Raw genomic sequence first — 20,372 nt, forward strand, 5'->3', positions numbered from 1 at the left:
CAGGCAGGAGCCGAGGACAGGGCAGGGGCCAGATGCCAGTCTGGGTACCGTGCAGGGGACGGGCAGGAACCAAGGACCGGGCAGGAGGCAGGGATGGGGCAGCGCAGGGGCCGGGAATCGGGCAGGGTGCCGGGGACCTGCCGGGAGCGCGCCCGGGGCAGCGCCGTCGGGGCCCCGCCGGCCCCAGCCCGTCGCGCCGCAGCAGCTCTCCCATCCGGGAGCGCGTTCGCACTTACTGCGGGGAAACTCCCGGGCAAAGCGGAGAAGGAGGCAGAGGGAGGGCACGGCTCCCGCTGCAGCAGCCAGGCAGGGAGGACGGTACTGAAGGGAGCGGGAGAGCGGCCGCCGGCCGCACCGGAGAGACGTTTGCACTCCCAAAAGCTGCCGTCAGGCTAGTTATCAACTGGCAAACCCCAGCATATGCGGAATGAGCTCAGCCCGGCGTGTGTGTTTGTGTCCTTGTATGTGTGTGTGTCCGTGTGTCCGTCCCGCCGGCGATCACAGCCCGCTGAGCCCTCGCAGCTTTTCCCTCCCCATCTCCAGGCACAGCCCGGCCATTGTCTCTGCCCGCAGCACCAGGCGACAAAACATCTCCCCTCCCCAGCTTCGCCGGGGTTTAATTTCCCACCCTCCTTTGGAAGGGGATTTTGAAGCCGCTGTGCGTTTTACGGACACTCGTCTTGCTAGACTGCCGTAGGAGAGAAGCTGAGTTGGAGAGCGGTTGGGTGGGATATGGCTGCGGGCAGGGTATACCCGGACTTGGGGTGCACCTTAAGACATTTTGTAACGTCTAGCATTAAAAAATAAAGACAAAATATTGTTATTGTTATTGATTTTTTTTTTTTTTTTTTTTTAGAGCTGAAGCGCTCTAGGTCCGTCTTTTTTAAAGAAAAAATTGTTTCTCTCTCTTCTTTCCTACTAATTTTTTCTCTCTCTTCTTTCCAATTTATAATTAACAACACGACCATAGGGGCGTCTCAGCCACTTAAACTGAATCTGTTCTTAAAACAGAAGTGTATGTGTGTGTGTGTGTGCGCGCGCGCGGGGGGGCTGCTCTGGGAAGTGTGAGTCTATTTAGGAAGGAACGTAAGTTGAACTTTAACAGAAATGGCAGACAGTCCAGTTGAACGGGTTCCTGCAACATCAAAAAGGTTTTATATCGCCTCTGGCTTTGCCTCACAACTATAAATATATCATCCTTTAAAAATCACTGCATACGTTTTATATTTGGGTGAAAATCTGGACGTATAAGTACATATATTTTTATTTATTTTTTCGTATCGGGAAGGGAGGAACAAGATTGAGAAAAAAGTGGAGCCCAACTTAGTGCAGATTCAAGTATTTATTTGACTATTGCGAATAAATACGACCTGTAACATGCACCAGAAGGGCTTTATCTTCGCTGAAAATAGACATATGTTACAGAGACTGTACATTTCTTCTTCTATTTAAAAAAACAAGGAAAGTGGAGGTTTAGGAAAGCCTGTTTTTCCTCGTTATTTGTTTAAAAAAAAAAATAAAATAAATCAAAACCCCAAACTTACAAGAACAAAAGCACCGAAGGCAATCAATTCCTCGTATTAGGAGTGTATAATTAAATGTAAAAACAAAAAAAAAAAGAAAAGAAAAAAAAGAAAATATGGGAGTTTTCTTCTTTTTCTTCGCCTCTAGCATTGTTTCCTCTCTCTTCCCCGCTCCAGCCCAGCAGTTCCTACTTTCCGCATCTTCCTCTGCTCGAGTTCATTGAAGTTATGCCTCTTCCTTGCTAAACTTTTTCCCCCTCTCCCTCTCCCCGACCTCTGCTTCTGCCAGCCCCCCTCGTCTGATTACATCTAGTAATTCTCCACTGAATGAACGTCATTTACAATAGTAGGGGAGCTCTCGAGCTGGCTGCCAGCTTCACGCTCCATTTGGTCCTGCATTCTCCCTTTAAAGTAGTCGTGTAATATTAATAGTCATGAATATCAATTATTATGAGGCGGTGTAGAGAAGGAAAGGGAGGAAGGGGTAGCGGAGCAGTCTGAGCCTAGCCTTGGGTTGAAGAGGATTGTATTTGGGAGCTCAAAGGGAAAAAAAAAAGGGGGGGGGAAACCCCAGAGAGGGAGGGGTAAATCATATATGTAGATAGAGGTTTCCAGGCTCGGTTTGGGGGGCATTAGTCCTTTTTTTTTTTTTCTTTTCTCGGTGTTTTTTTTTTTTTTTTTTTTTTGATGGATAGACTTCGAAATATCTCAAGCTGTTCTCCTGTGTCCAACACGGCCCTTTGCAGATCTCCTTGATATTTTTTTTCCCCTCCAATTATTAGCACTATCACCATTATTTTCTTTTTAGCTATTACAAGACTTTTTTTATTTCCAGATGTTAGTCCACACCTATTCCGCCATGGTGAGTTTGGATCCATGTTGTACTAGAATTGCATGTTCTCTCTCTCTCTCGATCTGTTGTCTCTCTCCCTCTCTCTCTCTTTTTAAACGCCTTTGGCTTGGTAATTTAGCACAATAATTGGAGGAGGCTAGCAGCTGCTTCTCCCTTTTTGCATTGTGTGTTCTCGATTTGAGCAAAGGGAGTCTGGGGGGGAGAGCAGGGGAAAAAAACACAACTTTTTTCTTCCTTCTTTTTTTTTTTTTTTTTCCCTAAACCATGTGTGCCATTGCTTGTGGGGGTTTGAGCTACACTTTGTGGAATAGATATTTTTCTTGTTTACTTTTAGCCTCGCAGCTTCAGCACGATGGAGTTGAACAAAACTCCTCTCCCAGTTTTTCTCCGAAGCCTCCACACGCTCCCCCCCCTTAACCCCCCCCGCACCCCGAAGACTTTTCATTGCAATTGACACCCACCCCATTCTCCGGAATATAATATTGGGAAAGGAGACAAAAGACACTGGAAGTAGCTGCAGAAATCAGAAATCACAGCGACTGGATTTGTTAATACCGATGTTTCATTTTTACTTTTTTTTTTTTTTTTTTTTTTTTTTAAGAAGTGGGATCTCTTTATACAAAGAGCCCCAGTGATTTTTTTTTATTTATTTATTTATTTTTATTTTTTTTCCCCAAGTGTTTTTTTCACGCAACTTTCCCTCGGGGTCCTCCGAGAAGTGCAACTTTCTTTTTGGTCTTTTCCAAGCGAAGATGGGTTGGTGATTTTGAGTTTCAGGACTTCAGCAGAGGGGATAAACAGATGTTTAGAAACTTTAGGCAGGACAAGGGGTGGGCTGTTTGGAAGGACGGGTGGTTTGGGTTTCTCAATCTTTCTAATTTCTTTTTAAAATTTGGGTTTTATTTGAGGAGATGCTGGAGGGGGAATCATATTACTGGACTGAAGTCACGGATCATACATCCATATGGAGCACTCGTTCTACATTTTTAATTACGATATTTAGCATTTCTCCCTCAGACACATCCCCCTTCCCCCTCCTTGATAGTTACTGGGAACAGACACGATCTGGGTAGGAAATGCTGGCACATTCCTAATCCGCGGCAGGGGAAGGAAGGGACATACCTGAAACCTGGTTTACAACTGGTTGTATTTATAATTCATTCTATTTTGGGATGGGATTGTGCTCCTTTTACTTTTTTTTTAATGATTATTTTTTAAAGGTCCTCTCTTTTTTGTTGTTTTTATTTCATTCTGCTCTTAGGACCGGCATGATGGAGTGCCCAGCCACAGTTCCAGGCTGTCCCAGCTGGGATCCGTCTCCCAGGGACCCTACTCCAGCGCTCCTCCACTCTCTCACACCCCATCCTCGGATTTCCAGCCGCCTTACTTCCCACCCCCCTACCAGCCTCTTCCTTACCACCAAAGCCAGGACCCTTACTCCCATGTCAATGACCCCTACTCCCTAAACCCTCTGCATCAACCCCAGCAACATCCCTGGGGCCAGAGGCAGAGGCAAGAGGTGGGATCGGAGACCGGGTCACTGCTGCCGCAGCCTCGGGCCGCCCTGCCCCAGCTCTCGGGCCTGGACCCCAGGCGGGACTACCACTCCGTGAGGAGGCCAGATGTCCTGCTCCACTCAGCTCACCATGGCCTTGACTCCGGGATGGGGGACAGCCTTGCCCTGCACGGCATCGGGCACCCGGGGATGGAGGAGGTCCAGGTAAGGTTCCGCGTTGCTTTCTCCTGGGCCATGCAGATGCCTCCCAGGCTAGAGCACACATCCCTCGGCTAGAAATCATCAGAGAGGGGTTTACAGCTATATCGGTGCAGGTTACCATCCTTTTTCCGCATTGGGATTATAATCTTGCTACTCCCCGTCCTTCACTTTCTTTTTTTTTTTTTTTTTAATTATTTTTTAAAGATAATTTATTTCATCGCTATCACGCAAACCAAACCCTACCCTGCAGAGTGCAGGGGAAGGCAGACATACTCTAAATACTCCACGTGTTTCAAAAACTGGCAAAGTTGAAGCCTGGCTTTTCAAATTCCAGTTATTTTCCATGCAATCTCAGTTTACCCCCTCCCTTAACCAACCCAACCAATTGCCTGCAGTTCAGGGATGTTGATGAAACTGTCCAATTACTACATTTTTCATCCGGGAGGGAAAATATAAACAAAACCCAAACCAAAAGCAATAACCGGTGTTCAGGAACCCACACTCCCCCACCCCCCTCCTCTTATTTTTTTAAGCATGATTGGTAAGGTAGCATTGATTTTAAATAGTTTGATTCCCTCTTTTGGGTAACAAAGGAGTTTCACCGGGCTCAAAGCACAGTATTTCTCAGCCTTCTTCCGTCCCACGCGAAGCTCATCATCATGTGTAATTACCTAAAAAAAACCCCAACCCCAAACAAACCCAGAAAGGCCCTTAACAGCTTCGGTGCTGGGGGACGGGGGGAAGGGTTTGCACCTTGCTGGAGTAGAGGATGGCCCAGGAGGGGGTCTCCGAGCCGGAGACTGGAGCCTCAGGGGCCAGCTCATGCGTTATGCTTTGCTAGTAGCGATTTGGGGGTTCCCCTCCATTCTTCCCTTCCCTCCTCCCCAAATTTACGTATTATATATGTATATGTATATATGCACTTGGGATAAACAAACATTGGATGAGATACGAGCTTCAAAGTTATAGAAAGGGGAAAAGAAAGGGCAAAAGAAAGGAGAAAAGAGGAGTCTGACAAGGTAAAAGCAGCAGTGAAAAGGATCCTGCTGAACATGACAGGGAGAGCGGCAGACGGGTGGCTGGTTGCCTTGGCTTGAGCTCGGTTTTAAGACTTCAGGGGAAAATCTCTGCCATTTGCTGGGGCAAAGTGCTTTAGAAATAGAAAGATTTTTGCTTTGCTTCTGCCTCCGAGCTCGTCGGGTGGCTGGTTTCTGCGGGTTTCCAAGCGGGTTTTGAGAGCAGAGGGCATTCCCCCCTCCCTAGGGCTCGGCTCCCAACCTCGGCTCAGCCAAACCGCCTTGTGGGTCAAGTCGAGCTTTACCTCTGTGAACATGTCTATCTTTCTCTCGGCAGGCGTTAAGTGTTGTTTGTGCTTTGGTATTTACACTTTCCCCAAAGAAAAGCTGGTGATTGCTGGGCTCTTGTGAGAAAGAGAGAGAAGAGGGGAGGGGGAAGAGATAAAAAAGAGAGAAGAAAAATATAAAAGGTAGAAGAAACAAAAGGAGAGAGACAAAAAACGAAGAAACGATGGAGAGAGAAAGAAGACAGGGAAAGGAGGGGAAAAAAGAGAAGAGGGAGAGAAAGACAGAAAGAAGCAAGGGGGAGAGGGACAGAAAGGGGGAAAGGTGGGGAGAGACCCAAAAAAAGCAAGAAAGGGACAGAGAGAAAAGGGAAAAGAGACAAAAGGGGTGGGGGGCGGAAGAGAGGAAGAGGGAAAGCAAGAGAGAAAGATAAAGCGGGGAGGGAGGGGAAGGGAGTGGGAGAGGCACAGAGAGACAGAAAGAAAGAGAGAAGAAAAGGTCCTACTCAGCTCAAATAAAACAGCTCTCCTTCCCTTTTCTAGTAAAACACCACTTCTGCAGGCAGGGCCCAGCACTCGTGGAAAGTGCTTCCCCGGCGCCCGCCCGCCCGCCCGGGCCGGCGACCAGGCTGGGATCAGTCTGGAATAGGGATGGGACGGGTATAGGGATGGGACTGGGGCAGGGCAGAAGTGGCGGTGGGCCATCAGGGATGGGGTTCTTGTTTTGGGATGCTGAGGCCGCTGGAATTGAAACAGGCCCTTTAATTCTAAAAGTTTGGGCTCAGGCCGGGGGAGAAGGGGAAGAGGGAGAGGAGAGTGTCCCAAGGAGAAACACGTGAAGGAAGAAGTGTCCAACTGCAAGTTAGCACAGGCAGGAGAGAAAGCATCCCAGTACTCGCTCCTACTGTTCAGCATTTTCTATTCTTGTCCTCCCTTCTACTGAGAGATTAACTTGGACAGTTTTCCAACCTGATTTTTAGTATAGATTTATTGTAGAATCAGGAAATCTGTTCTAGGGATTCTAAATAGGAATCTACAGGGATTCCTAGTTAGGCGATATCTACTTTTTTCCACGAACACTAGAGAGGATTTCCAGGAAGGGTCTCAAAAAGGTGTTTTGTTTGGTTTTGTGGTTGTTTGTTTGGGTTTGATTTTTTTTTTATTTTTTTTAGTAGTCCAAAAAGTTGAACTGATACCTAGGTATATAGTTGGATAAAGATGTGTCTTTTTGCTTTAGCTTATACATGTCTGATCAAATACGTGCCATGGGAATGGGCTGGGCTAACAAGGGAGCATGAGACAGAGGCAGTGCGTGACAGAAAGAAACAGTGGTTATTTTACTAACTCCAAACCCAGGCCATGTGTAAGCCATCGTCCAGGGCTGGAATTAAGTGATTGTAACACGATAGCGCCCTGTTATTGTAAACAGGACGTATTGTAATGTTATTTCTGCCCCTTCCGAGGGGCATTTTCAATCTGCGATTTACAGCCCTCGCATAGGGAGCGGAGAAGCCAAGACCTAGTCATTGAAAACAAATTTGCATCATCTAACAAGGACTCTGAAAACAAACAAACAAACCCCAAACATTGCAACCCCAGATATTCACACAAACACCGGCTAGGCAGAGGAAGGGTTATCCTGGTAAAAGATACAATAAAGAAAATATGCAGGGGAAATTGAGGTTCTTTAAAGGGAAACAGGAAGATTTTTTTTTTCTCAGATACATTCATAGCTGTTGAAAAAGGTGGATATATATGGCATCGAGGAAGCTCCGTGCTATCAGATTATTGGAGGAGGGGAGGGAGGGGAATCTTCCTTCCGAGATTTTCTAAGTCTATCTGAAAACTCATAACCTTTCCCCTCCCCGCACACACACCTCCACTCCTCTTCCTCCTCCCTCACACTGCCGTCCCTGTTTCTACGTGCTAGCTGGAGACACGGAGAGTTAAGTTGCGCCAAAAGACTGAAGACTCTTATAAAGTAACCTCTGGTATCACTTTTAACTAAAGAAGTCTAGTAATTAAAAGTCTGAGTTGTTTTTCCACGTTTCCGCATGCAGTCCTAATTAAATCTTTACGATCCTCTCTGTGACTATTAACTGCCAGCATGCTGAGCGAATATCCTGTACAAAAACCCAGCAGGAGGGCGCAATTAGATAGAAAATCAGACAGGAGTGTTCTCATTAACTACAACAACTAACCCACGTTGCTGATGGAGCGAGCGGAGTGCACGCACAGGCATAAAGCGTGGGCACAACCATCTACTCCAGAGATAAGATGAGATAAGGAGTTAAAAAATAAAAAAGTAAAAATAAAAAAAGAAAGGAAAGACGGCGTTTCATATTTACCTCCAATTCTGTGCCGTGCACCGTGATGCAGGATTTGCTCATCATCCCTCTTTGGGAGCTGCTCAGGGAAAGGAAGGAAGACTGTAATTTTATTTTGTGCCCTTTAGGTATGTAGCCTATTGATTATGAGAGAGAGACACAGCCATGCACGAACACACAACAGAAGGAACCGCTCTGTGTGTGCGCGCCCGTTTCAGAGTGTATGCAAGGAAAATGAAAGGAAAAATCTCATAAAAAATATTGTTCCATCACATTTTTGGGGAGATGTAATTTTCTCCTAAATCATATTCCATCTTAAATATCTGCTGATCAGAGAGAGCCGGAGATAAGGCTGGATTCGGATAATCTCAGCCTCTTGTGGTAGCAAAGATAAAGTTAAAATAATAGAGAAGAAAATAATAACTTTGCTGTGAAGATCTTTTCTTTACCAGTGAAAAAAATGTGATAACTCCCCAAATATGCAATAACCCGGAAAAAAAGCCCCCAAACCCTAAATAGTAATGTGAAAAATAAAGTAATAAATCCAAGAAACCCACAGGTCCTCCCTTTCTCTAATACCCAGAATTTACCCTATAACGGAACCTGCCGTAATCCTGTAATAAATCGCTCTGATGACACCTCTTCTCTTTAGGAGATTTTTTTTCTGTACCGACTGCAGATCCAGCAGTAATTTTGGATTGTGTATTTGTTGTCGGGTTTTTGTTTTGGTGTTGGTTTTTTTTGTATATCCCACGTTGGTGCTGAGAAATGAATCCCAACATTTACTCTGTCCTCTGGGCCCGTCTTTGTTCTCTTCCCTGCTAAGGAAGTTAATGCCGTAATAACAGGTGTGCTCCTAAACGGGCTGGAAAGAAAGGGGAAAGGGGGGGGGGGCCGTGCGTGAGGGAAAGGGAAGGCTTGGAAAGGAGATCTGGAGACTTTCTTTCTAGGCAATCAATTTCATAGTCCTTCTTTTGATAATGTATATTCTTGCTCCCCCCTACCCATTAATTCAGGAGCTGGAAATCTTCTGCTTTTGCCCCGGACAATAGGGGGGGGGGGGACGCTCCGGCTTTAATTAAAAGTCCATAATGTAAACTATTGTATATAAAAAGTAAATGGCCCTTGAATTATTAAGATGTAGCAAGGTTAAACAAACGAAACAATCCACACACACACAGAAAATGGGAGGGGGGGGGGGGAGAAGGGAGGAAACGGGAGGGAGATTTTAAGTTGTCCTTAATCGTGTTCATTTGTGTCATGCGATAGATCTTGCAGATGTTGCCAAATTGCCAGATTTTCAAAGAAAGAAATATAAAGCTTTACCGAGTACAAAGAAGTCTATGTGATATCTATGTTTTATAAAATAACAAAACCAGTATTGCACCCTATATGCTTCACACCGGGGTTTTATTATTATTATAATAATATATACTATATTATACTATATAATTTGTAAGAATTTCATTTCCTTGTCGATTTGGAGGAATAATAATAACAATAATAACAATGATTAAGAAATCCCTCCTCCCCCAGTGAATTAATATAAATGGAAATAACAGAAACTCCAGTTTGGAATGACATGATTTATGTACGTGATTCTTTAATATCCAGTCAATTTGAATAGTGATGTTTTTATATCCACAGTCAGTTGAAGATGCCAATAACAGCGGTATGAACTTATTGGACCAGTCTGTCATTAAAAAAGGTATGGTTTATTCCAACAAGCTAGACGAACTTGTACTGTGTAGCAAAATCTTCATGATATTTTTTTACTTTGGGACAAGTAATTTGTCCGGGAAGCAGGGATAGATGGCAGCAAGGTGTATAGTTGGTTGGATCGGCAGATAGAGTGAAAGAGAAAGGGAAGATCTGCGAAAGGAAAAGTTTATATTCCCCACCTTCCCCCTCCTTCAAAGGGTTTAATTACCCAAATGCCTCTAGTGGAGCACCCCATGCTCAAATGCAGTTTCCAAGGGGGGCCCTTGGCTTTTAGCGGGAGAAGGGGTCTGATTCCCTTTGGGGCTGAAATGTTTTCCCAGGCCAATCAAACGTGAAGGGGAGAAAAAGAAATACTTATGGAAAGACAGCCTCTACGTCCTTCCCCCCTTCTTCCAAGAATTCCCCCTTCCCCATGCCCATTTTGTAAATCTCCCTACATATGCGCGCATGATTTAGTGTAACTGCAGAATCACCCCATACTGTTAAAGGGAATGTGATATTAACAAATGTTTGCAGTCTCTTGTACAGCTGTAAGCAAAATAATTAACTAATTAAACTAATTAAATGTAATTACAATAACTCATTTCGGGCGTATTGCAGCTGCTTAATTTTTTTACATTTCTCTGACAGTCACTCGAAGATGCTTGTCGATTAGTGTTGTGTTATGCTGATAGACATTAAACAGATCACATGCTGCAAATGTAGGGAAAGCTATCTTTAATTATCTAAGGAGTTTCTATTTCTAGATTCAATTTTAAGTACCAGAGATGAGGCTTAGAAATGCTGTCCCTTATGCTTACTATTAGCAGCGCTTAATCTCTTATTTGTCAAATGCGCACAAATACTTAAATAGGGACTCATTCTACATTCTCAAATGTAAAGCAAAATAACAGGGAGGGTGTTTATTTAAAATCTATTCAAGGCAGCATGAGGTCCTTCCGTGTATTTATTGTTTTTTAATTTAAATCCTCTTGCACACACACATGATCAAGGTCTGGTTATTTGAGGGAGGACAGGTGAAAACTTGAAGACCATTTGGCAGCAGTATTTAGGACCATCGGTTGAAAAACCGAAGGTGGTTTTGAGAAATAGAAAATTACTCACCTTTTGTTTTGGATATATATAGCGAAAAGTTGTTTCTCCTGGTCTAGTACAGTTTGAAAGTTCAGTCAGTTTTGTGCTCATAGTCTGTAACCTGATGGCTTCTGCTTGTATTTTTCTCTCCCTCTCGCCTCTCCTCCTCTCCTCCCCACCCCCGCTTAACACCTCATACCCGATGTTTCCTCTTGGGTGTATTTGATTAATTGGTGCTTGATTTGTGGTCGAGAGACTCTTTCCTAGCGTTACTCCCTAGTTGCATTTTCCTTTCGCAATCTCTTTTCCTCAGAACACTTTTCTGTTGATCACCCTGGCCAAATACTTTTTTTTTTTTTTAAACCACCCCACCCCCCGTCTGTGTCTCTACTTCCTTCAGGGACAGCAGAGATTGAATGCACATGCTGGGCAGTACAGTTAGATAGCGAGTAGCACTAAAATATGAATATTAGTAATTACATGTATTAGGTGTAGATATAGGGGTGCTTAATGTGTATGGGCATTGCAAGAGCCCCTGGTCGAGCAGCTGCCGCATAATCCCATATGGGTGGGATCACATGACCTATGTGCAGCCATAAGAAGAGATACCCTGAGCTTTTATCTATGGTGAACAGGATAGATACGCATTTTGGAAATGTTACTAAGAAGAGATCCTGAGATCTGTTTTAAAGTCCCTCTAGCAGTATTTTCTTCCTCAGAAGTAATGCTGAGCCCTAAGAAACTTCTCAGCATAAAGGAGCTCAGTTGCTTTTTGCACAAGGTGTTTCCTGGGTATAGAGGAGGAGAAATGGGTAATAAATAGGAGGTCACGTTTGTGGCAGACAATATTTAATCAGGACGAGAGAAGGAGCCACACAGACAGGGTCCAGTATCGATTTCGCCTTGTTCTTGCAGTTTGTTGCTGTGATGATGTCCTTCGAAGCAAGAATAACTTATTGAAACTCTCTAAGTTGTTATTGCAGGCAAATGGACAGATAGGTAGAGACTGAATTTGGGGCTGTGGAGCATTCCCCGTGATACATATTTGCCAGACAAGGGTTAGAGTGGGACTATTTCACTACAACCTTAAACGCTTTAATTACAATGTAGTTGAAAAAAAGCATAATGTGGACTTGAAATCTGAACTTAATTATATTATCCAGGCTGTAAGTGTCTGTTTCTTCGTAGTCTTGGAAGCCTGCAGAAGGAACTACCTATCCATGCAAAAGGATTGTCAAAATATTAAAGAAATTATATAGGGATTCATACGCGGCTATCGATTTATCCCCCGTATCGATCCCGCACAATAGATTACATACACCCAGCCTCTTGTTATGTTTGGTATCTGAGCTTACTTGACATTTCTGAAGTAATTTAGTTAAGAGGAAATGAGTTGTTCCCAGTAGAGAGAGCAAACGGGTGGAGTGAAGGTAGCCAGCGTGATAAATGGCTGTTTCATTTGGAGATCTCCAGAGCTCGTTTAAGGCTAATTTTCTGTATTAGCCCCCTTTGAGCTATTAATGCAATAGGCAGGGACCGTGGCCCCTCGGCTCTTAGCTGCCCCATTAGAGCGAGCATTAAGCTACCAAGCCTGAACTCTGCTGTGGTGGTGGTGGTGGAGCAATGAAAGGTGCTTTTTAAATTCTCCTAATCTAAACTGGCAGAGGGTGGTTAACACGATTTGAAGGGGGCTGGTCAATGAACAATCAATAAACTAATAATGAGAAGGATGCGGTACATTAACAGTCTAAAAAATTCAACGAGACGTTAAAAAATCATCGTTAACTCCTACTTCCATTAAGATTTGGGTGGTGAAAGTGGGCGGGAGGGAGCCAGATAAACCATCGAGATGATAATAATCACCAAGAGCATTAATATCAGATTTAACTCGGCTTTAAGAGCTCACTGGCTACACGTTTTGAGGCCTTTCCCTCGATCCCTGCTGAAATGCAGGGAAGTTTTCTGTGTGTCAGGAATTAAAGCTCGGGTCTCCTTGTCACCTGCTCATCTGGGATGTCCTTGGCACCAGCTCTGGCCAAGGAAGTTCTCCTCCTGAAAAATCGCGCGTGGCCAGAGTCCTGAGTTAATTTTTTGTGACTCTGGGGCACAGCCAGTGACCTTAAAATTATTCTGATGTATTTATTTACTTTCAGCGGTTTCTGCCAATCGCCCCCACACTCACACCTGATTTAGCACGAAAGGCCACTTAACCCTGACACCTTCATTCGCTATCTCCTTGCAAACACGCTCTGTTCGTACTATTTAAAAGAAACACATGAAAGGAGGTGTCTTAACCTTAAAAACCCCAAACAACCTAATAATACGGCATGAGATTCCTCCCCACCTCTTCTTGAGCATCCGGATAAATAATTAACTGAAAACTGCTCTGGCCTCAGCTTTGCAGGTGCTAGACCTCAGAATGAGAGATGTTGCTTCGCTGCCAGTTTCGTGCTTATTCCTGGATTACCCACTGAACCTTATGATCCTCTTTAATTGAATGCAAAACAATTTCGAGGGAATTTAGTCCCTTTTTTCAGGGGAAAAGGACTGCTGCGGAGGAGAGGGGATGGGGGAATGGAAGAGACTAAAGGGGCCAGAGGGAAGGGGACAGGAATACGCACTTTCTCCATTTGTTCATTAAAATTAAAATAACAACAGGGTCTTTCGGTGGCGGTGGGTAAGATTCTGTCTCCGGACTTTCTTGGTTTGGCTACTAAGTCAGACCAAATCGAGTTACAACAAAGTCCTGTTGTTATAATGGACGAAGAACTTTTTACTGATTTTAATTTGCCCAGTGGGCAGATCTGGAAAAAAAAAAAAAAAAAAAAAAAAAGATAGTTTGATAGCTGAATAGCAGTAAGTTTGGTTGTGACGTTTGTTAGTAAGAAATATAAGAAATATTTATTCGGATTGATTGTTTTATTGACCGAGGTTATTGCAGCGATATCCATGGCGTAGAGTCTTCTTACTCAGCTATTTTCAGGGCATAATTTTATTTATTCTATTTATTTGTGGCTTTTTTCTATTTATTTGTTTATTTTTAGTGCTGCTCAGATGCCCTTTTATTTCCATTTCCACTTCTGCATCTGCACCGGTGCCCGTTTTCATGTTCTTGTGGAAAGCAATCCAACAGAGACCCACCATCAAAAAAAAAAAAAAAAAAAACCCCAAAAAAAAACCCGACCAAAACAAAAAAAAAGAAAAACCGCAACCCCTAAGACTTAATGTATGCACAGAAAATTGTAAACATGTAAAGAACTGAAAGCTTCACGCTGAGTTTCGCCATGCTCCATTTCCTCACCATTTCCTGCTGTCGTTTTAAAGCGATCTCACTCATCTAGAGATCCCGTTCGCAGGAGCAGTGTGCTTATAATTACTAACAAATCAAGCGGCTACTGTTGCTCTCCCGGTTTATTGATAAGCTGAAGAGAAATGGAAGGGGGAGAAATGACAAAGAGGCTGGAAGTAACCGCAGGAGGAGAAAAAGAGAAAAAAAGGGAGAAAGGGATAGAAAAGAAGGAGGAGGGAAAAATAGAGAGAAAGAAAAAGAGGAGGCAGAAATTTTGGAAAGAGGAATTATGTATTTGTGAGTGCTCACATACACACAGCAAATGGAGTTTGGGAGGGAAAGAAAATCGAATGGTTTCTGCTGGGGATAACAAGAACCAAACGGCATAAAGTTAAGGTAGAAGTGCTGGGGATGCTGTGTGCACTTGTGTGTGTTATTCTGATTATTTCAGTTCTGGCAATCCCTAACCAAAGGGGAAAGTTGACATGGGCTGCAAACATATTCTGCATTACACTTTATTTACATACATTCAGGGATTTGGTACTTGCAGCTGCCCACACGGACACGTATATCTCTTCACCCTCTGAAACCTCCACGTTTTTTCATCCCTGGTAATGTCTGGGCTTTATTGCAAAAGCTATAGCCATGATAAACATATAGATACGATATAGATAGAGACAATTCATTCCATGGCAAACACTTCTTTTGAGGCAGCATTAGGTAATTTACAGAAGATATAGAGTGTAGATAGAATACATCTCTCTGAAGCTATGAAATTGCAATAGATATGCTTACACCGCCTGGTAAGCTTCTAAAAATTTAGAGTTATTAGAGACCAAGTGATGGGTATGTTCATACCATCCTTTTGGAGGAGGTAGGGGTAGGGAGAAAAGCTGAGGAGCTCAGCATAGCGGGGGAGGGAGCCAAAGCAGCATTCTTCCCAAAAGCAATTTGCAAGGGGAAAAAAAAAACAAAAACCCAAGCCCAACAAAAACCTGAGCACGTGAAAATCCATATTTCAAAGGTTAACTAATGTAATGAGTGCTCTAAAAGGGCAGAGCAAGAGGGCAGTGAGGCACATTTCAGCATTGCACAGGTCCCTCACTCTTTAGTAAGTTTGGACTAAGATCAAATGTTCGTGGAATTGCTGCCTCTTGTTTAATTTTTCAGTTCACTGGACAGAGACCTGATAAACTGGTGACTAAATATAGCCACTGTAAAGGCATACTGGAACCACTGAGCCCATGTGTTGGTCCAAGAGGAAAATGCAAATCATGAAAATCTGTCCGGTGGCACTGCTTTACTTGTTGTGGATGTTGTTGTTGTTATTTTCATTTTCATTTATTTATTTATTTGTTACTTTTTCTTGATGCTTCACTCGACCAACATTACAGAACATCATGCATGAAATAAGCGACATGTCTATGTATAATGGGGGGTGGCGGGGAGAAGGAAGGGAGAGATTTTTGTCTACCAGGACTACCTCTGATACTCCAAAAGAGTCTTTTCCTATGGAATCAACAGCAGTCTTTCCCCCCGCCATTAATAGCAACGAAAGCAGGAGTGGGCCTCTAACTCTTTTATAACTGTTTCTGTGCCGTTCTCAAACTACTTGAAACCGCCTTTATGAGCTGCATAAAATGCCCAACTAAAAATAATAGAGAAATAGGAATCCATCTCACTTTCTGATTCCCTGAAGTAAAGCCACTCAAAATAATTTGTTTATACTGGAGACTATATACAAGGCATACAAAGCAATATGTATGTCTAAAATCGACATGCCTTTTGGTTTTTAGCTGTTATAGAGCTTTTATTGTGTGGGTCTGGTCTGGCAATAGGAAATGATCTGTAATAAAAACAGTGAAACACGGTTGTGTCTATTCCATGCATTGAAGTTATAAAATTGGCAATTGCCCAGTAGTTAGCACTTGGTAATATATTAGGATACCCGATCTTATTGTTTAGCAGCTCCAGACAACTTAAATATCCGCTCAACCCTAATGGTTTGATTCTCCAGCTATGTTGCAAATAAACAGGGTTTTTATGGCTTAACTGACATGTATTATAACTACCTAAATAGCTGGCATATGTGCATAATAGAACCCTATTATTTGCCGAATTGGTTTTGTAATTGATTGAGTGGAAATGGGAGACTGTGGAGCAGTATCTGCTCGACGAGGGTGTGCAATCAATTAGTTTTCTCCTCTGAAAGATGCCCGCTGGACTGTCAGGACTCTACCACCAGCAACTCCCCTAATTTTGGAGTATATTTTCTATAGGGAAAGAAGTGTTGCCGCAATTCCAAGAGGAAGCAGCAGTAGCAGCTGTCAGCTCTTATTAACTCCTGCATAAAACATACCTTAAGTACGGTTTGTTATCAATTACTCGCAGAAATGAAACAACTGGGGAAAATGCAGCGAGACTCCCTATAAATTAAAGCGATTGGCTGATTGGTTAGAGCACCTGCTGTAAATCATCACACTTACCCACAATTATGAGGGAGCTATTTCAGTTCATTCGTAAACAAAATTCAAGTAATGGGGGAAATGCTCTTATTTCTAGTTTAGCCAGGTTTTGCTGTTGTTATTTATTTCTGAGTGTGTATGGTTGCTAGTGTAGGAATTTGTTTGTTATAATCCCCTTGGTAACTCTTAAAATAACCTCACTAGTTTCTCAGAGAAAAGAAATATTTCCTTTTTATAGTGGACAGAATAGCATGTTTTAATTTTGCTTAGTTTTGCTTTATTGTTCTGTTTTGTTTTGTTTGGTTTTTTTTCTCATAACTGCTTTTATATGTGTTACATATACCCATAGTTACCCATAACTACCTAAATACGTGTTACAATAACTAGATCAGTTTTATTTAGGGGCAGGAGAGTTCCTACTACTTCACGGACAGCACAATATGATCAAGGAGGAGAACGCCATGGTTAGACCAGATTTTTTTTTTTTCTTTTTTTCTGGTGTTCATTTTTCTGAAGGAAAAGACTCATTTTATTTCATAAACCAGAGTTAATAAAAACACAAAGCAATAACAGAGCTGTCTTCTGGTTTCTGTATCCTCCAGCCTTGATACTTATTTAAGACAGCAACTCCCTTCATGTAGTGAATTTATTCCTGGCTCAGCTTAGCAGTAATGGAAACATTAGCAAAAAAAAGTAAATTCTCCTTTTTTTTTCCCCTCCAGAAAGGCGCTGTCCGTTGTACAAAAGGCATCGGGGGGCTCTGGGTGAGACACAGGCTCAAACCCGAAAGTTGCCAGGTGCTTGCCAATATGTATTTTATTTCCCAATGATCAAACCCTACATAGAGGCTGTACTGTACCACCCTTCTCTCCATCCATCATTCATGGAGCAATTTCCTAGAGGTTGGGGGAGCAGCACCCTTTAGGTTGCTGGAGGTAGCCAGAGATTCAAAATTCCCTTTCATTTTGCTGTTCTGTGCATGTCAGAGAGACTTATCCAATACTCCTTCGTGACATGATGGTTTCTCTCTCCCCTCTTCCCCTTTTCTTTCTCCAGTTCCGGTTCCTCCAAAATCTGTTACTTCTTTGATGATGAACAAAGATGGCTTCCTGGGCGGAATTTCAGTCAATACCGGAGAGGTGTTTTGCTCTGTACCTGGCCGCTTGTCCTTGCTTAGTTCAACTTCAAAGTACAAAGTAACTGTGGGAGAAGTTCAAAGACGACTTTCTCCTCCAGAGTGTCTGAATGCATCCCTCCTAGGAGGAGTACTTAGAAGGTAAGAGGCTGGAGCATGTGCGTGAACATGCCCATGGGTGGGCATTCATGTATGCACCAGAAATATTTGGTCAACAGTAAAGATGATTGCAAATACATATTGATCTTATCGTCATAGCTTGTGTGTGTCACATTCAGGATTAGGTGAAAATATGCTGTAATCAGACATTGAGATGAACATATGGAGGCTAGAGAAAGATGTGGCCTAGTTCAGTTTCTATCAAAGAATCCCAAAATGAAGGAAGCGAGACAAGAAGATTTTTACTCCTGTATATGCACACACTTTCTACCTTTCCTTCTTCTCACACTTCTCTCTTACAAAACTGTCAAAATAAAATGTGATGATGGCTATGTTGCAGTTAGACATTGCAGGATGAACCAGATGTATTTCAGGACCTGATGTATTTCTAGGGATTTCCTAGACCAATCCATGAGGCTAACTTTACATGACAATAACGATAAAGCAATTAACATGGTGTTACACAAGACATTATTTAAATTGGCAGGGGATTAATAGGCAACCTGTAAGGTGTGTAAGTAGCTGACTAAAGAAAGCCAGAAACAGGTAGGTTTGAAAGTCAGAAACTTAGTGCTTCATCTAGAGAAATTTGCTGGAGGAATTAGTCACAGTTGATCTTGAGGCCTTTGCTATTTAACATTTATGCAAATCGCCCACTAAGGTCCTGGTGGGTTTTGCTGAAGACTTCAAAATAGCTGATGTTATCAGTGCTGAGGAAAATGAGGACCAAGGGATGACCTGGAGGCTTGGTTACCATTCCACCATAGCAAGTGGAAGATTGTACATTTAGGTACCAGAGATTGTCCATTTTGGAACCAACAACAACAATTTAAGCTCTGAGATCATCAGCTGGAAAAACTACCAGGAAGAAAGGCCTTAGTCTTCTTGGCAGTGTCTGAAAGACAGTGAATTGTCAGAATTACTTGTCTGGAAGAAAGGTAGGCAAGGCTCTACCTCCAGTCAGAACAAGGAAGAAGTCATGATATGGCATGAGGTACCAGTTCACTCAAGCCAGTAGAAAGCTGAGAGATGGGATAGGACTTCATTTTCTAAGTGTGAGGTATATGCCAGATTGGAAAATAAAACACTACTTCGAGACAGGAACAAATGCATGTAAATTGACCCTGAATAAATTTCAGATTATGTTTAAAAATTGCTAATCTTAGAGAAGGAAGTACTGTTGCTGAATCCTGTAGCAGCAATTGGGCAATGTTGACTGTAAGGTGTTTTAAAAAAGTTGTGTTTGGATTTCCCCCTTCTCACTCTCGCCCCCACCCCCCACCCCCCTCGCAAAAAAAATCTGTGATGACGTCTGGAGATGTGGGGGAAAGTCCTGCCACATGCTGTCAGTCACCCAAAAATACACGTGAGAATTAGGGTCTCCTAAAATAAATGTTGTTCCACGTGAATATCTGTAATAATTGTTCAGCTGTGATCTTTGCCAGTGAGAGCAGCAGAGAATTTTACTTACAGATGCCAACCTGCCTGCTCATTCAGTACAACTGCAAATGGAGCAGGGAGAACATCTGAGAGATACACTGTAGCAAATATAATTAGCAAGGTAAAGAAACATCATTATTGAACTTCAATGGATTTCTGGAATTGGCCCAAGCCATCGTCATTGGCTGCTGCTGACTTCAGTTCCTATCTTGAATCTAAATTCTAGACAAGCTTTTGTTTCAGAAGAGGTGAAATATAGAAAGCTGCTCTCTTGTAATTCTGCCATCTAGCCCTATTTACTTTGATACAAAATAGTGGGAAGCCAGCCTGGCTTCTCTGTCGTTTCGCTAAGAGAGAGTACTAACTCTTAAATAATTTTAAGAGCTAAGAGATGTTTGGGAGAGATTCTGATCTTAGGTGCCAAAAGTCTTCCTGATTTCTCAGTGGCAAGATTTCATCCCTGGGGGTTTACATATGTATAGGCGTCCTAACAATAGCTCTGTATTTCCCACCTATAGCTCACTCATCCTTTTATTGTCCTTATCAGTAACCTCCGACAGACATTCAAATCTTCCTCCAGGCAATCAGTTCCCTCTGTATAACGCACTGTGCCTTCAGGTGAGCTATTCCTCTTAGCATCGCCTTTCCGCACCACAACACACTCACACAAGCACATTCACACACACACGCGCGCAAAAATGGGTTAATAAATATTTTCCTCCTTTTGTATTTTATCCACAGGCACACACATTCTCCTTTTGAGCCTTCCAGATATTCCCCCTCCTCGTTCTTCTTCCCATCCCGGCTTTTTCCTGAAATAAGGATTTAATTCTCCTCTTACATTTCTGCCCATCTCCTCACTCCTAATTAATACCAGCTAGTATCATACAGTAGGAACCCACTCCCTCTCTAGATCAGAACGCTGTACATTAATTATTGCTATCTGGCATTATTTGATTTCCCTTGATAAAATAGGGGAAAAGTGAGTTCATCCCCACTCCCACCCCTAGGAGAAATGAAGGAAATCTCAGCAAACCCTAGCAGGAATCAGCACAGCCCAGGTCGAGTGAAAACCCTCCCAGGCTCCAATGACCGCACACACTAAACGTTTCTTCCAGGAACACCGCGGGGTTAATCACGATGTTAATTTCTTTGCAATTCTAGAGCCAAATCGAAAAACGGGGGGAGATCTTTGCGAGAAAGGCTAGAAAAAATCGGTTTGAATTTACCAGCCGGCAGGCGTAAGGCCGCAAATGTCACTTTACTCACGTCCCTGGTGGAAGGTAAGCCGGGGGTCGCAGCTGCCTTCACCCCCCCTGCCTATTCTGAACTCGTGTCTGACATTTTACTAACAAAAAAAAAAAAAAC

The 20,372-nt window shown here is 43.0% G+C and overlaps 1 protein-coding gene and 1 long non-coding RNA gene across 3 annotated transcripts in view; one reads left to right on the forward strand and one right to left on the reverse strand.

Moving 5' to 3' along the window:
• Nucleotides 1-2,018: 2,018 nt before the first annotated feature.
• TFAP2B (transcription factor AP-2 beta) overlaps nt 2,019-20,372 on the forward strand; it is a 28,259-nt gene continuing 9,905 nt past the window's right edge. The window contains exons 1-6 of one of the 2 annotated variants that reach the window (XM_030489839.1): nt 2,019-2,385; nt 3,638-4,096; nt 9,368-9,428; nt 16,993-17,067; nt 17,327-17,546; nt 20,169-20,287. In XM_030489839.1, the coding sequence (XP_030345699.1) occupies nt 2,359-2,385; nt 3,638-4,096; nt 9,368-9,428; nt 16,993-17,067; nt 17,327-17,546; nt 20,169-20,287 (961 nt within the window). In that variant the 5' untranslated portion in view covers nt 2,019-2,358. The remainder of the gene's footprint in view (nt 2,386-3,637; nt 4,097-9,367; nt 9,429-16,992; nt 17,068-17,326; nt 17,547-20,168; nt 20,288-20,372) is intronic. The other variant, XM_030489838.1, reaches the window with a different exon arrangement.
• LOC115609507 lies at nt 3,055-7,794 on the reverse strand. The gene is made up of 3 exons (XR_003991881.1): nt 7,742-7,794; nt 4,022-4,164; nt 3,055-3,155 (listed from the first exon to the last, which is right to left on the reverse strand). It is a non-coding gene; the product is annotated as an uncharacterized LOC115609507 (long non-coding RNA).

This window comes from Strigops habroptila, chromosome 6 (genome assembly GCF_004027225.2).
Source record: "Strigops habroptila isolate Jane chromosome 6, bStrHab1.2.pri, whole genome shotgun sequence".
Lineage (NCBI taxonomy): Eukaryota > Metazoa > Chordata > Aves > Psittaciformes > Psittacidae > Strigops > Strigops habroptila.